A 15942-nucleotide genomic window follows, 5' to 3' on the forward strand; every position below is an offset into this window, starting at 1 on the left:
GTTACCAGATACAAAACAAAACCCTCAGTTTGCTTCTGTGGATGGACCACTTGTAGTTGTTCAATAATCTATAAGTACAATCAAATGTTCTATAGAAACAGACATGAACATGTTTGTCTATGAAAGGACTGGATGACCTCCAACGTTTCACTGTTAGACTCAGACCAAACTGAGCTCATTGTTTTTGGCCCAAACATCTCAGATCTAGATTATCTGATAACATTCTCTCTCTGGAGACTTTGTCCTCCAGTCCGACTGTGAGGAACCTCAGAGTTCTCTTTGATCAGGACATGTGGTCTATCCCTCGTATGAAACAGGTCTCTCAGACCGCCTTCTTCCACCTCTGTAATATCACTAAGATCAGGAGCATCCTCTCTCAGAGTGATGCTGAAAAACTCCTCCATGCTTTTGTTGCTTCTAGACTGGACTACTGCAGCTCTCTATGGTCAGGATGTCCACTTTACTGCATGAACAGCTGCAGCTGGTCCAGAAGCAGCAGCTAGAGTTCTGACAGGAAGCAGCCAAAGGGATCATATCTCTGCTGTTCTAGCTTCTCTTCACTGGCTCCCAGTGGACTCAAGAATACACTTCAAGATCCTTCTCCTCACCTACAAGGCTCTTCATGGACTAGCTCCATAAACTCTGCAGGACAGATCTCAGATCTTTACTTGTAGTTCCTAGGATTCATCACAGTAGAATGTAGACAAGCCTTTAGCTGTCAGGCAGCTCAGCTGTGGAAGCAGCTTCCAGTTTGGGTTCAAACATGAATGATTAATCTATCAATCAATGAAAGAGGTTTTCACAAACATCATAAGAACATGGAGGACATCATTGAAATCAATGAATAATGAATGATGGAAATTAATAAAGGATAAGAGGAAAATAAGAGGATTGACAGAATAATCTGAGATTATAGAATTTATTCTGATGTTTAAAATGGTGTAAATGTCTTCATCGTCTCCATTTCTGCCTCCTCTTCCTCTCAGCTGTTGAGGTTTCTGTCATTCAGCTTCTTCTTCTAGCCATTTATTCTGTCTGTGACACTTTCTGCTGAAAACTGTCAGACAAAGATAACTGTCCATGTAAGAACCTCTCTGATTGGTTGGAATGAAATGATGAACAGTTTGTGCTCCAACATGTGTGATCTGATATTGATCCTGTAATGACAGACTGACTGAGGTCAGCAGCAGGTTATTGATCTGTGTTGACATGAACAGGTGTGAATGTTGCTGACATGTTGATGAGGACACACACATGTAGATCTGATCATTGAAACTGATCACATCTGATTGATTATCAATCATTTCATCTGTTATTCTTTATTCAGATTGGGGGACTGCAATCTGTCAGAGATCAGCTGTGCTTCTCTGGCCTCAGCTCTGAAGTCCAACCCCTCCCATCTGACACATCTGGACCTGAGTGAGAACTTCAACCTGCAGGATTCAGGAGTGGAGCAGCTGTGTGGTTTTCTGCAGAGTCCAGATTGCAGACTGCAGACTCTGAGGTCAGTTCTCTGTCTGATACTGTTGTAAAACTCACAGAGCTTCCATCCATAAAGCTTTGGTCCATATTGTAATACAGTAATATGAATCTTCTTATGCTGCATATGAATGAGTGTGTCGTACATGTTAGTGTACATACAGTTCAGATTATGTGTTGTTCTTCAAGGATCATGTAACCAGTCGTTTCTGTTCCTTCCAGTCAGTGAATGTCTTTTGTTATTGTGCTCACTCACTTCCTCTGGTTTACATGTCAGAGATAGTTTCTGTGCCCTGGAGCTGAGGCCTCCAAAGGCTGCACACATGAGAGGAAAGAGAGCTGAACTTTACTTCCTGTCCAGTAGGGTTGGGTGGTATTAAGGTATTAAGGTATACCGGCGGGGCACACAGGTAGCGACGGTATCATTTTTAATACCATTAATAAAAAAGTGCAATCCACTTATATAAAAAATAGGATCAAATATTAAACATATTTTATTTGATGCCTTGTGTGGTTGAATCTACAGTTTTTCTTCAGTAGTATAATGTATTTTACTTTTGGAGACATTTGATAAAGTTCATGAACATGACGTGAGAGAGAGAGAGAGAGAGAGAGAGAGAGAGAGAGAGAGAGCTACGAGGAAGACAGTGAACACAGATATTAACTGACAAAGATGGCTACCTGTTCCAGGCAGTTTATAATGCACTTTACCTGCAGTGAATTGTAGGCTACAGCCGCTGTTTTGATGGGGCTCTGTGCAGACACCCCCCCTCTCTATGCAGGCACAGTGGAGACGGGACCAGGCAAGCACTCAGGAAGATTTAGCTGAAACCGCCCGACCCTACTGTCCAACATGATCCTGCTTCATGCACTCAGACACAGAGTCCCCTGTTAGCCAGAGCTAAGACTGGTTTCTGTTCTTGACCTAAATTCAGTCTAGTTTAGTAAGATCCCCATGAACTGCTGCCAAAGCAGTAGCTCTTCTTCCTGGGGTCTGTAGACTTCAAAAAGTATTCTTAACATAAAACAATACGTTATACAGACAAAATGGAGTGCACACATTCCTACATGACAGTACAGCAACGTACTAAAAACTAAAACAGTGAAACAGCAGCTCTACATTATTCCTTATCACAGTTACAGTTATGCTACTATAGGGTTCATAAGTTCCATAGTTTTCCCCTTCAACCATTCTTGACAAAGAAGCAGCAAATATAAATAATAACAGTTATTCTAGTGTCAATACATAAAGTCAGTGCATTCATTCCAAAAACCAAAAGCTGTGAACAGAGAATTCCAGCCACCATTGCTCTGTGCTGCACTGTCCTTTGCATGAGGGTAGTTCCACACGGAGGTGACAAAGAGCGACTCTCTGACTGACCAGTGGAATATTGATGCTCAGCACTGAACAATAACAGTCTGCTGTAAAGTATTTTTGTCATTTTTGTAATAACAGTTTTTCTAATAAGGTTAATAACAGAATAATGAATCCTACCGTTTCCACTTAGCCAAACTAGCTGGTATTCAGTTCTCTAACACTAGTCCTGAAAGGGCAGCTTAAAACTACACCAGCTGCTTTATTTGAGCAACTTGCACTTTGCTTCAGTTCATTTCAGTTGTACTTGACCAAATGATTGAACAATAATCTAAATGTGATCAAACTAATGATTCTACTGGTGTTCTCATCACTGGATGTGGAATACATTTTCTACAGTGCTTGACACCTCCAGACTCAATAATGTTTGATTTATATGACTATTCCAATTCAACAAACTGTCACCAGTCACACCGAGTAGCTTTACCTCAGTGACCTGTTCTATTACAGCACCCCCCAGTCAGACCCAACACAGGTGGATCTTTACCAGAGACCTGGATCCCAACACCATACATTTACTTTTCCCTGCATTAATCACCATTTTATGTCCCTCATCCAATTTTCAATTCGTCTCAGTTCGACTTGTAAAATGTTACTAAGTTCAACAGGGGTTTGTGTGGACGTATAAATAGAATCATCCTAAATTCCTAAATTCAGTCTGTTTGTTACAGAAACTGTAAAAAATGTCCTCTGATAGCTGTTAAAGTCAGTTAACCTTAAAGGCTGTTTGGACACAATAATGTTCATCTGATCATTGAAACTCATCTGATTGATTATCAATCATTTCATCTGTTATTCTTTATTCAGATTGATGAACTGCAGTCTGTCAAAGATCAGCTGTGCTTCTCTGGCCTCAGCTCTGAAGTCCAACCCCTCCCATCTGACAGAGCTGGACCTGGGCTGGAACCACCTGCAGGATTCAGGAGTGAAGCAGCTGTGTGGTTTTCTGCAGAGTCCAGATTGCAGACTGCAGACTCTGAGGTCAGTTCTCTGTCTGATACTGTTATATGTCTAATTTAAATCCTCACAGAGCTTCTGTTCATAAAGCTGTAAATGTACTTTTGTTCATGTTTTTGGTGCTCCTGTTTTAAATGTACTCTGCTGTCATAAAAACAAGTGTTTGTTAATATGTAGAAAATGTCCTCTGTTTAAAGTCAGTTAACCTTAAAGGCTGTTTGGACACAATAATGTTCATCTGATCATTGAAACACATCTGATTGATTATCAATCATTTCATCTGTTATTCTTTATTCAGATTGAGGTGCTGCAGTCTGTCAGAGATCAGCTGTGCTTCTCTGGTCTCAGCTCTGAAGTCCAACCCCTTCCATCTGACACATCTGGACCTGAGCTGGAACTTCAACCTGCAGGATTCAGGAGTGAAGCAGCTGTGTGGTTTTCTGCAGAGTCCAGATTGCAGACTGCAGACTCTGAGGTCAGTTCTCTGTCTGATACTGTTGTAAAACTCACAGAGCTTCCATCCATAAAGCTTTGGTCCATATTGTAATACAGTAATATGAATCTTCTTATGCTGCATATGAATGAGTGTGTCGTACATGTTAGTGTACATACAGTTCAGATTATGTGTTGTTCTTCAAGGATCATGTAACCAGTCGTTTCTGCTCCTTCCAGTCAGTGAATGTCTTTTGTTATTGTGCTCACTCACTTCCTCTGGCTTACATGTCAGAGATAGTTTCTGTGCCCTGGAGCTGAGGCCTCCAAAGGCTGCACACATGACAGGAAAGAGAGCTGAACTTTACTTCCTGTCCAGTTGGGTTGGGCGGTATTAAGGTATTAAGGTATACCGGTGGGGCACACAGGTAGCGACGGTATCATTTTTAATACCATTAATAAAAAAGTGCAATCCACTTATATAAAAAATAGGATCAAATATTAAACATATTTTATTTGATGCCTTGTGTGGTTGAATCCACAGTTTTTCTTCAGTAGTATAATGTATTTTACTTTTGGAGACATTTGATAAAGTTCATGAACATGACGTGAGAGAGAGAGAGAGAGAGAGAGAGAGAGAGAGAGAAAGAGCTATGAGGAAGACAGTGAACACAGATATTAACTGACAAAGATGGCTACCTGTTCCAGGCAGTTTATAATGCACTTTACCTGCAGTGAATTGTAGGCTACAGCCGCTGTTTTGATGGGGCTCTGTGCACACACCCCCCCTCTCTATGCAGGCACAGTGGAGACGGGACCAGGCAAGCACTCAGGAAGATTTAGCTGAAACCGCCCGACCCTACTGTCCAACATGATCCTGCTTCATGCACTCAGACACAGAGTCCCCTGTTAGCCAGAGCTAAGACTGGTTTCTGTTCTTGACCTAAATCCAGTCTAGTTTAGTAAGATCCCCATTAACTGCTGCCAAAGCAGTAGCTCTTCTTCCTGGGGTCTGTAGACTTCAAAACAGTGTTCTTATAACATACTGGTGTTCTCATCACTGGATGTGGAATACATTTTCTACAGTGCTTGACACCTCCAGACTCAATAATGTTTGATTTATATGACTATTCCAATTCAACAAACTGTCACCAGTCACACCGAGTAGCTTTACCTCAGTGACCTGTTCTATTACAGCACCCCCCAGTCAGACCCAACACAGGTGGATCTTTACCAGAGACCTGGATCCCAACACCATACATTTACTTTTCCCTGCATTAATCACCATTTTATGTCCCTCATCCAATTTTCAATTCGTCTCAGTTCGACTTGTAAAATATTACTAAGTTCAACAGGGGTTTGTGTGGACGTATAAATAGAATCATCCTAAATTCCTAAATTCAGTCTGTTTGTTACAGAAACTGTAAAAAATGTCCTCTGATAGCTGTTAAAGTCAGTTAACCTTAAAGGCTGTTTGGACACAATAATGTTCATCTGATCATTGAAACTCATCTGATTGATTATCAATCATTTCATCTGTTATTCTTTATTCAGATTGAGGGACTGCAGTCTGTCAGAGATCAGCTGTGCTTCTCTGGCCTCAGCTCTGAAGTCCAACCCCTCCCATCTGACAGAGCTGGACCTGAGTGGAAACATCAACCTGCAGGATTCAGGAGTGAAGCAGCTGTGTGGTTTTCTGCAGAGTCCAGATTGCAGACTGCAGACTCTGGGGTCAGTTCTCTGTCTGATACTGTTGTAAAACTCACAGAGCTTCCATCCATAAAGCTTTGGTCCATATTGTAATACAGTAATATGAATCTTCTTATGCTGCATATGAATGAGTGTGTCGTACATGTTAGTGTACATACAGTTCAGATTATGTGTTGTTCTTCAAGGATCATGTAACCAGTCGTTTCTGCTCCTTCCAGTCAGTGAATGTCTTTTGTTATTGTGCTCACTCACTTCCTCTGGTTTACATGTCAGAGATAGTTTCTGTGCCCTGGAGCTGAGGCCTCCAAAGGCTGCACACATGACAGGAAAGAGAGCTGAACTTTACTTCCTGTCCAGTAGGGTTGGGCCGTATTAAGGTATTAAGGCAGGGGTGTCCAAACTACGTCCCCGCGGTCGGATTTTCTATGGCCCGCGGCTTCTATCTTAATATGTGTTATTTTTGGCCCGCCAGCCAAACAGAGTAAATCATACAAAATCAACAGGCAATTCTTGTTTTTGTTTTTAACTCATTGTGTAATGTTTGCATGATTCTCTGAGCAGAACATTATCACTCTGTCTGCATCATGGTGCGTCACGCGGTGCTGCAGGGCTTGGTTGTTGGTTCCAGCTACGCAGAGGGCTCCGAAGGTGCAAAACACCGGTTCAGCACTTCGACACAATTCACTACGAGACTAAACATGCTTCTGCATACAACCTGCTATCAGAGAGCGTCTGTACAAGTGAAGTTCTCCAAAACTAGGAGCCCCTCTGTGACATGGTCAAAAAGAAATAAATTGTGGCCACGAATTATGTATAACGTGCGCACGAAATATTGTTATTATTAGTTGTAGTATAGTAGCCCTATTAGAATTCATGGACGGGGTGCATGGGAGCGTGCTACCCGGCCAGAGAGCAGCCTCCCCGTGCAGCAATGAGCGTCCCTCTCTGGGGAACGTGCCGGAGTACTGGGGGCTCCAGGAGCGCAGGGGAGTGGAGCGGAGCGTCCCTGCTACCCGCGCCGGACAGCAGGGAGCGATTAGAGAAGTTAAAGCAACATGATGGAGAGGGAGGGGGACGCTCATTGCTCCCTGCTGCACGGGGAGGCTGCATCCTGACCTCGGGCCTTTTTACCGGCGGCTGGATAAAAGCAACTCTCCAGAAATGCGAACATTTGTAAACCATGAATTAGTTTGTGTCGTGTGAGCAGACTGTCTGTGATAAACTGTGATGTTTTACTGGAGCAGCAGAGCAGTCCGTCTTTGCTTGTTAACGTTCTCTGTTGTTAAACTGTCAGCTGTACAGAGACGCGGCACTTCTCTCAAAAAGACTCCGTCATTCAGTACACATCTGTCGTAAGGCACGTCATCACGTTTTTACGTCTCGTTGCCATGCACTGCAAACCTGTGTAAACATTAAATTACAGACCCTTTGAGATCAGCACTAAATGGCTCCCACCTGGTCTACCTGACATTTTACTGATGTCTGCTGCTCCTAAACCAGACCTGCACATATGATCAGATCTCACCTTCACAGTAGAGTCAATAACTTGTTGCTCTGTTATCACAACCACACAGTTTCTGAAAGTTTTAAATTTATGCTGTAAATTCAGATAACATGTTCTGATCTGTTCATCTGAATGCTAAGATGTTATTTTGTTTGCTGTGTAAGATGTAACATATTACAAAACAGCATACACAGTTTTTATTGTTTAAAATAATGACATCGGGGACTGTTGGCCCTCGGAGAGTTTCACATTATTGAATCTGGCCCTCCCCGAAAAAAGTTTGGCCACCCCTGCATTAAGGTATACCAGCGGGGCACACAGGTAGTGATGGTATCATTTTTAATACGAGAGAGAGAGAGAGTTTATAATGCACTTTACCTGCAGTGAATTGTAGGCTACAGCAGCTGTTTTGATGGAGCTCTGTGCAGACACCCCCCCTCTCTATGCAGGCACAGTGGAGACGGGACCAGGCAAGCACTCAGGAAGATTTAGCTGAAACCGCCCGACCCTACTGTCCAACATGATCCTGCTTCATGCACTCAGACACAGAGTCCCCTGTTAGCCAGAGCTAAGACTGGTTTCTGTTCTTGACCTAAATCCAGTCTAGTTTAGTAAGATCCCCATTAACTGCTGCCAAAGCAGTAGCTCTTCTTCCTGGGGTCTGTAGACTTCAAAAAGTATTCTTAACATAAAACAATACGTTATACAGACAAAATGGAGTGCACACATTCCTACATGACAGTACAGCAACGTACTAAAAACTAAAACAGTGAAACAGCAGCTCTACATTATTCCTTATCACAGTTACAGTTATGCTACTATAGGGTTCATAAGTTCCATAGTTTTTCCCCTTCAACCATTCAACAGTCTGCTGTAAAGTATTTTTGTCATTTTTGTAATAACAGTTTTTCTAATAAAGTTAATAACAGAATAATGAATCCTACCGTTTCCACTTAGCCAAACTAGCTGGTATTCAGTTCTCTAACACTAGTCCTGAAAGGGCAGCTTAAAACTACACCAGCTGCTTTATTTGAGCAACTTGCACTTTGCTTCAGTTCATTTCAGTTGTACTTGACCAAATGATTGAACAATAATCTAAATGTGATCAAACTAATGATTCTACTGGTGTTCTCATCACTGGATTTGGAATACATTTTCTACAGTGCTTGACACCTCCAGACTCAATAATGTTTGATTTATATGACTATTCCAATTCAACAAACTGTCACCAGTCACACCGAGTAGCTTTACCTCAGTGACCTGTTCTATTACAGCACCCCCCAGTCAGACCCAACACAGGTGGATCTTTACCAGAGACCTGGATCCCAACACCATACATTTACTTTTCCCTGCATTAATCACCATTTTATGTCCCTCATCCAATTTTCAATTCGTCTCAGTTCGACTTGTAAAATATTACTAAGTTCAACAGGGGTTTGTGTGGACGTATAAATAGAATCATCCTAAATTCCTAAATTCAGTCTTTTTGTTACAGAAACTGTAAAAAATGTCCTCTGATAGCTGTTAAAGTCAGTTAACCTTAAAGGCTGTTTGGACACAATAATGTTCATCTGATCATTGAAACTCATCTGATTGATTATCAATCATTTCATCTGTTATGAAGCAGCTGCTGGATCTTGTGCAGAGTCCAGACTGCAGCCTGCAGACTGTGAGGTCAGTAGAGGGGTGGAGTCAGTCTGTGCTGCTTTCAGCTGTTTTGTACTAAACACAGTCAGTATCACAGATCCAGTGTTTCCTGTGAAGCTGCTGCCTTCTGATTGGCTGCTTTCCTCAGTGATTCTGTGAGAATGGTGACCTCCATGTCTCTCTGTCAGAGACAGATGAGATGTCCATCAGCAAACAGAGACTCTGTCTTTAAATGGGACAGCAGGACGTCCTCAGTAAAGTCTGTGTTGATGACTCAGCAGTCTGTCTCCACTGAGAGTGAAACCTGCAGAGGACACAGACTTGATGCTAAAAGTCTGCAGCTCTGTGAGCTCGGAGCTCAGTGTGTTCACTCCAACACGTTAACATGAGAGCTGGAAGGAAGCAGCTGCTGCACTGCTGCTCTGAACAGGACTGAAGTCCTGCTGCTCTGAACAGGACTGAAGTCCTGCTGCTCTGAACAGGACTGAGGTCCTGCTGCTCTGAACAGGACTGAGGTCCTGCTGCTCTTTATACTGGATGATGCTGCTGATGGAGGGAGACTGTGTCAACACTCACTCACCTCCACACTCATTCTCTCTACAGGTTATGAAGAGGACGGAGTGTGTCCTGATAATCCACACAGGGAGATCATCATCATCATCACCATCCTCATCATCATCATCATCATCATCATCATCTTCATCCTCCTCAGATGGTCTCTGGCAGCAGTCAGACTGTGTCTCAGTAAAGGTGGAGCTCTCTCTGCTCCGTCAGTCTGACAGCTCGTCTTCACTGAACTGCTTCACTTAAAGGTGGATGTTCCTCCCTGAAGAGCAGCTGCAGAGTCCGTCCACGTTGAAGAGACGTTCAGAACTTGAAGGAGGTCTTCAGGTGTCTTCTGCTCTGATCCTGCTTCCATCTTGAGCTCTGTCAGTCTGTCATGGTGGTTCTCTCAGGGTCTCTTTGGGTTTGGACTCATCTGATCAGCTGCTGGTTCTATCGATCTATTGATTGATCATGAAGCTAACATCTGTGATCAGTTCAATAAATCCTGAAAATGAACAATTTATCAACATTTCTGACAGAAACTGTAAATGACCCCAAAGTAATATGTACATGATTACAGGCATTTAAAGCTTTTATTTTGATATTTCCTGCTGAGCCAGACCTTTATTTTGATAGAACTGATGGCATAAAGGGTTAAAAAGAACCAGACCAGGAGTACAGCCTCAGTCCAAGGGGCCATCAAGGTGTGTTGTGTGTCACAGTGTAGAGGATGTGTTGTGTTGAGCTGCACTCTGAGTAAGGTGTTGATGAATGTGGCTGATGTTTAATGTGACACATGGTTTAGTTGTTGACTTTGTGCTCATGTAACACTTGTGTCACTGGAAAGAAGTGATTAGCTGTAGATAAGCCGGCAGTTTACTTAACAACAAATATTAAGCAGGTTAATAGAGTAATAAAAAAAAATCAATAAATGTATCAATAAATATCAATGAATATCTACAGTACAGTATTACAGTGTAAAATAAACAAACAGTATGAAATGTCCTGTTGGTTTGGTCCTTCTTATTTAAATGCTGGTTTGTTCTGGTTTTGTCTGTTTATCTCAGACCGGTCTTTAATATTCTGCAGAGCTAATGGTAGAAACAGTTACTTTAATTCTCAGCTAGTTATCTCTGTTTGTTCCGTTTTTCTTGGAGTTACCTGCTCCCTAAAGAAAAGAGTTAAGTGTTCAGGTTAGTTCTGTGGGATCTTTTCACCTTTAACTCTTACTTAGACAACAAGGTAAGTACAGTGAGGTCAATATAATTTGATCACTTGAGTCAAAACATTTGAATATTTGGTACAGAAGCCTTTGTTAACAGTTACAGAGGTCCAGCGGTTCCTGTAGTTCTTCACCAGGTTTGCACACAGGAGGGATTCTGGTCCACTCCTCCACACAGATCTTCAATAGATCTGTCAGGTTTCTGGGCTGTCGCTGAGCAACACAGAGTGTGAGCTCCCTCCAAAGATTTTCTGTTGGGTTTAGGTCTGGAGACTGGCTAGGCCGCTCCAGAACCTCGATATGCTTCTTACAGAGCCTCTCCTTGGTTGTCCTGGCTGTGTGCTTCGGGTCATTGTCATGTTGGAAGGCCCAGCCTCGACCCACCCTCAATGCTCTGACTGAGGGAACAGATGGGCCTGGACATGTGCTGGTTTAAGCAGGGGAACCTTCAGTGATGCATGATTTCAACCATGACGTCTCAGAGTATCTCTCTCTCTTTGGCTCTTTGGTTTTGCCCATGTTGCTACGACTTTGGCTGATTGTGGGGTGCACAGGTGTCTTTATGACGGCTAACGAGCTCAAACAGGTGCTACTGATTTAGAATGATGAGCAGAGTGTAGCTGGACTATTTAAACGCACAATAACAGGTCTTTGAGGGTCAGAAATCTGGCTGATCAGCAAGTGATCAAAGACTTATTAGACACAGTAATTTACAAATAAATTGTTAAAAAATCATACGAAGTGATTTCCAGTTTTTATTTTTCTGTCTCTCACAGTGGAAATGCACCTGTGCTGAAAGTTCTAGACTCCTCCATGATTTCTAAGTAGGAGAACTTATCGACCTCACTGCATGTAGGTACCCTTTAACATTTAACAATAATACATTAACCATGTCACATACATTTACCTATTCACACCTCAATAACTCGGTAATCATTTCAGTTGGCGGATCCCCTTCCACTTTGGTCTGTCAAATGTCTCAGTTCAGTATGACTCGGGTCATAGAACTCAGGTCAGCTGGTTCTGCTCAGACCCTCACAGGGATCCGTTTGCAGTGTCTCAGTCCTCACAGGTTATCCTTCCTTGGTGTTGATGAATGTGGCTGATGTTTAATGTGACACATGGTTTAGTTGTTGACTTTGTGCTCAGCTCTGACTTTGGTTCATGTCCTGTGAGGAATCATTAAAAGTCTGTAAACCATCAGTTCTGGCTGACGTCTTTGGACCGGATGCTGCAGAAACACTGACAGAGTCTGAACTGTAGAATCATCAGCTGTGTTCACGTCCACACACGTTGCAGCGCTGCAGCATGTTTGTGTTGTTGTGTGTCTCATTGTGTCCACTGCTGTGCTCTGACTGTGGGGCTGCAGACGGAGCAGAGACTCACATCAGCTGCTCCCATCATGGTCTGAATGTGGACAAACTGTCTCCAGGCTGTCCTCCTCTTCCAGCTGTTGTTGTTGTTTTGTTGTTGTTTTTTTTTTAGTCTGATCTACAAGCAAACACATCAACCAACAGTAAGATGGTAACGTTTTCTATTTGACTCTTGGGTTTTTCCTGGCCGCTGAGCCAAACCTTGTGTTGATCTTCAAACGCGTTGATCTTCAAACTGTAAGTACCTTGTCTTATCTGTGCTCTTTGGCCCGTGTGCCACTCGCTCTGTCCTCTCTCTTCCTCACCCTCTCCCGTTATGGTAGGGTTTTAGTCTTGGCAAAGAAATGTTCATTTCAATCTGCAAAAGGTCTTTAAGATCTTTTAGGTCCAAACTGGTTCTCATTGATAGCTCCACAAGACTCCCCCCCCTTCTTTTTGCACACACATCCACATTAACCCATCCATTGCCACACATAGCTTTCAGTGCTGGTTTTCATGTGTTCCTCCTAGGGAAGTCTACAGAAGGTAAGACCGTTTTCATTGTGCTGCTTTTTACAGGGCTGCCGTGTCGGCCACATGTCTGTTACTCTGCCCAATGTGTCATTAGCCCAGTGACTGTGCACCTGACCAATTTGAAAGAATTTTCAACTTTGACAAATTTGAATTTCACACGACGAATTTGACTTCACGAATTTGATGGAGACTGTCGCTCCGCTGGCCTGGGAACGCCGGTGAGGGGGAAGTCTGGGTGTCCCTGCTTAGACCGCTGCCCCCGTGACCCGGCCCCGGATCAGTGGTTGGAAGATGGATCGATGGAATCGATTTGATGCGATATTTCATTTTGAACATTTCTCAACCACTTTGAGTGGCGCTGAAGGCATGAAGAAGGCTCCTACAAGAAGACTCGCACAGATCAGCTGGATCCAGAAGCAGCCTGAAGCCTCCATCCTTCAGCTCATCGACAGAATGACTTGAACAGGACAAACTGTTAGATCTGTTGTAAGAGTTCAATGATCTGTAACATCAGCAAATGTCTGTACATTTAAATGTAACATGTATGAAATGTTGCTGCACCTCTTTGTAAAGTGCATGAGTGTGATCAGGAGGTTTTAATGTAAGAGTGACTGTAGAAAACATTAGGACATGTTGAAGTAACTGTATCTACACCAGGAATGTTTTTAATTCTGCAACATGTTATACCAGGGGTGGGCAATTATTTTTTTGGAGGGCCACATATCCATCCATCCATTAGAAAAGCAAAGGGCCACATTTGTTTCATAAATAATAGTATGAATTGAGTTGGAGATCACTGGCACAGTATCTACCTTTATGAATATGCTCTTGTTACATTTTCATCACTGTAAGCAGTGTTTCACACAGACCAATGTGTGCTGGCATCTCGGTGTCACATCGGTCGGAGAGTTGGTCATTGGGGTTTATAAAGGTTAAATATGCACCTGCATGCTTATCTGTGACAGTTTTAAAGCTACAAGAATTTCTAGTTGTTAGTTAAATCTTAATTCCCTCAGTTAGTTCTGAGTGATAAGACGAATAAATACATGCTTACCTGAACCCTGCAGGACCTTCCCCCATCTCAGCTCCATACATTACAGGGGTGTAGAATGAGTTTGCTCAGACAGACCTGTCCTTTCTCATGTTTCCTGGATGACTCACCGAATTGAAATTAAAGTTCTTACTTTAATTTGAGCCTAGTTTAGTTCTAATCTAAGGAATGGATTACACAAACATCTGAAGCTGGAGGTTTTTATTTCACTATATGAACTCAACACTGACCTCATGTGTCCGCCTGTTCTTGTTCTGTAAAATGACATTTTCTGGTAAAATAAAGGTTCAAATAAATAATGTGATATAACCACATAAATACATTAACAGCATAAATACTATAATCAGATATATGGAACTACTAAAGTTACAACAAGGCAACTAACTGATTAATAAAACAGCTTTTGGTGTTATTATTCATGTGACTATGGGCATATGACGTAGTTTATCTCAACAGTAACCGTGTTTCACCTCAAATCTCCTAATGTTTGCTGTTACCAGCTCTGTCTGTGCTGAGTCAGGGTGCGATGTTCCATCATCTTCTCTGTGAACATATCCGCCGGTCCGGGTTCCTTCAACAGTCATGGTGCGTTGAAAGGAGGAGCGGGCGGATCAGCTGCTCTCGGTGTGTGCGCATGCGTGTGCGCTTATGTGTGTACGTGTGTGTGAACGCGGACGGGAGGGAGTTGATGATGTGAACCGGTCTGTGTGTTCAGAGCCGCCGCAACACGGTAGGCAAACCAGGCAAAAGACGGACGGTCAGTTAGCGCCACCATTCATCTACAGCTGTTTTGGCCCATTGACACATCCAGACCCCCCCTCGCCCCCACGGGGCCCCGAGTCAGCTGCTCGGAGCAGAGAGGAGCGGCTCGTTCAAAATAAAGGAGGAAGGACACACTCTGCAGGCTGCAGGGACAGAAGCAGAGGACAAAACAAGAGAGGTAAGAGTCTGTGACACAGCTCAGCCTCATCTTACTCCACCACTGTTTGTCTTTTTCACATTGTGTCACTTAAACTCTTTAGAGACGCAGGCTTCACGTCACTACAGCCTCCTTCATGCTGCAGCCTGAACGTTCACTGTGAGTCGCTCTGCGTACAAACGTCTGCTAAATGAGTTACAGACGTCGATATAATGACGTGATATAAAACTTAAATGTATATAAAAACGTAAATGAAGCTGTAAAGTAGCTTGTTAGCTCATGCAGCAACAGTGTGTAGCTGCTATGCTAATGCTACTTTAGCTCGTTTAGCATTAAGCTAAGTGCTGCTGTTACAACTTACTGTTAGAGTTAATGAGCTCTAAACCACAGCAGGAAAACTAATGTATGTATTTATAGTGTTTATTAATGCTCAGGTGTTTCTCTGTAAATGACAAGCTAGTTAATTATTGTCATATAGTTGTTATTTTATGGCTTTCATAAGTTGTGTTTTTCATCAGGTGCTGTGCTTAAACACCTGTCTGTGTCTCCTCATGAAGATGCCACAACCTCCACAGATGAAGGTCTGTGATGAATAATCTGGATTATTTACAGTGTTAGTTATCAGGCTGATCATTATGGTCTTATACCACACAGGTCATGTGGAGCCCTGTGAGGAAACTCCAGAGGACGTCCCAGCAGCAGTCCAACACCTGAGAGCCTCCACTCCTTCCTCTGCTCCTCCAGCACCTGACCTGGTAACAGAGGAAGGGTCCAAGGTGTCCAGGTCTCACTGATGATCCTGCACTGTGGACAAACTTCATAACAATACTAGTCATCATATCTTGTGTTGTCAGTGGTGGAGGAAGCAGTGAAGTTTGGTGCTTAAGTGAAAGTACAATTACCCAATACTCAAGTAAAAGTAGATGTGCTACATCAATGATCCTACTTAACCAAAGTCTTAAGTACTTACTTTTAATTTCCAAGAGTTTAAATCGAGGCAACTGGACTCAAGGATTGTTTTTGTTCTTTTAACTTGGGGGATACATAAAAAATACATGAAAAATTACTTAAGTACAGTAACAAAGTACAAATACTTAGTTACTTTCCACCACTGTGGACAGTCTTCAGAGAGTACATATTTCTATGATGTATTTTGACTGTTGTACAGTTTTTTTATATTTCTTTAAGATAATATTTATATATGTGTGTTCACA

The 15942-nt window shown here is 42.6% G+C and overlaps 1 protein-coding gene across 21 annotated transcripts in view; it reads left to right on the forward strand.

Annotated features, from left to right (window-relative positions):
- The window catches only part of LOC114453318 (NLR family CARD domain-containing protein 3-like), a 444189-nt gene that overhangs the window by 179822 nt on the left and 248425 nt on the right, over positions 1 to 15942 (forward strand). The window contains exons 10-11 of one of the 21 annotated variants that reach the window (XM_028433179.1): positions 1328 to 1504; positions 9708 to 10254. The exons of 19 other annotated variants lie outside the window; for them this stretch is intronic. In XM_028433179.1, the coding sequence (XP_028288980.1) occupies positions 1328 to 1504; positions 9708 to 9714 (184 nt within the window). In that variant the 3' untranslated portion in view covers positions 9715 to 10254. Of the gene's footprint in view, positions 1 to 421; positions 519 to 1327; positions 1505 to 9707; positions 10255 to 15942 lie in introns of those variants that run through there. One more of the 21 variants, XM_028433180.1, reaches the window with a different exon arrangement.

The sequence above is a fragment of the Parambassis ranga genome, chromosome 20 (assembly GCF_900634625.1).
Source record: "Parambassis ranga chromosome 20, fParRan2.1, whole genome shotgun sequence".
Classification (NCBI taxonomy): domain Eukaryota; kingdom Metazoa; phylum Chordata; class Actinopteri; family Ambassidae; genus Parambassis; species Parambassis ranga.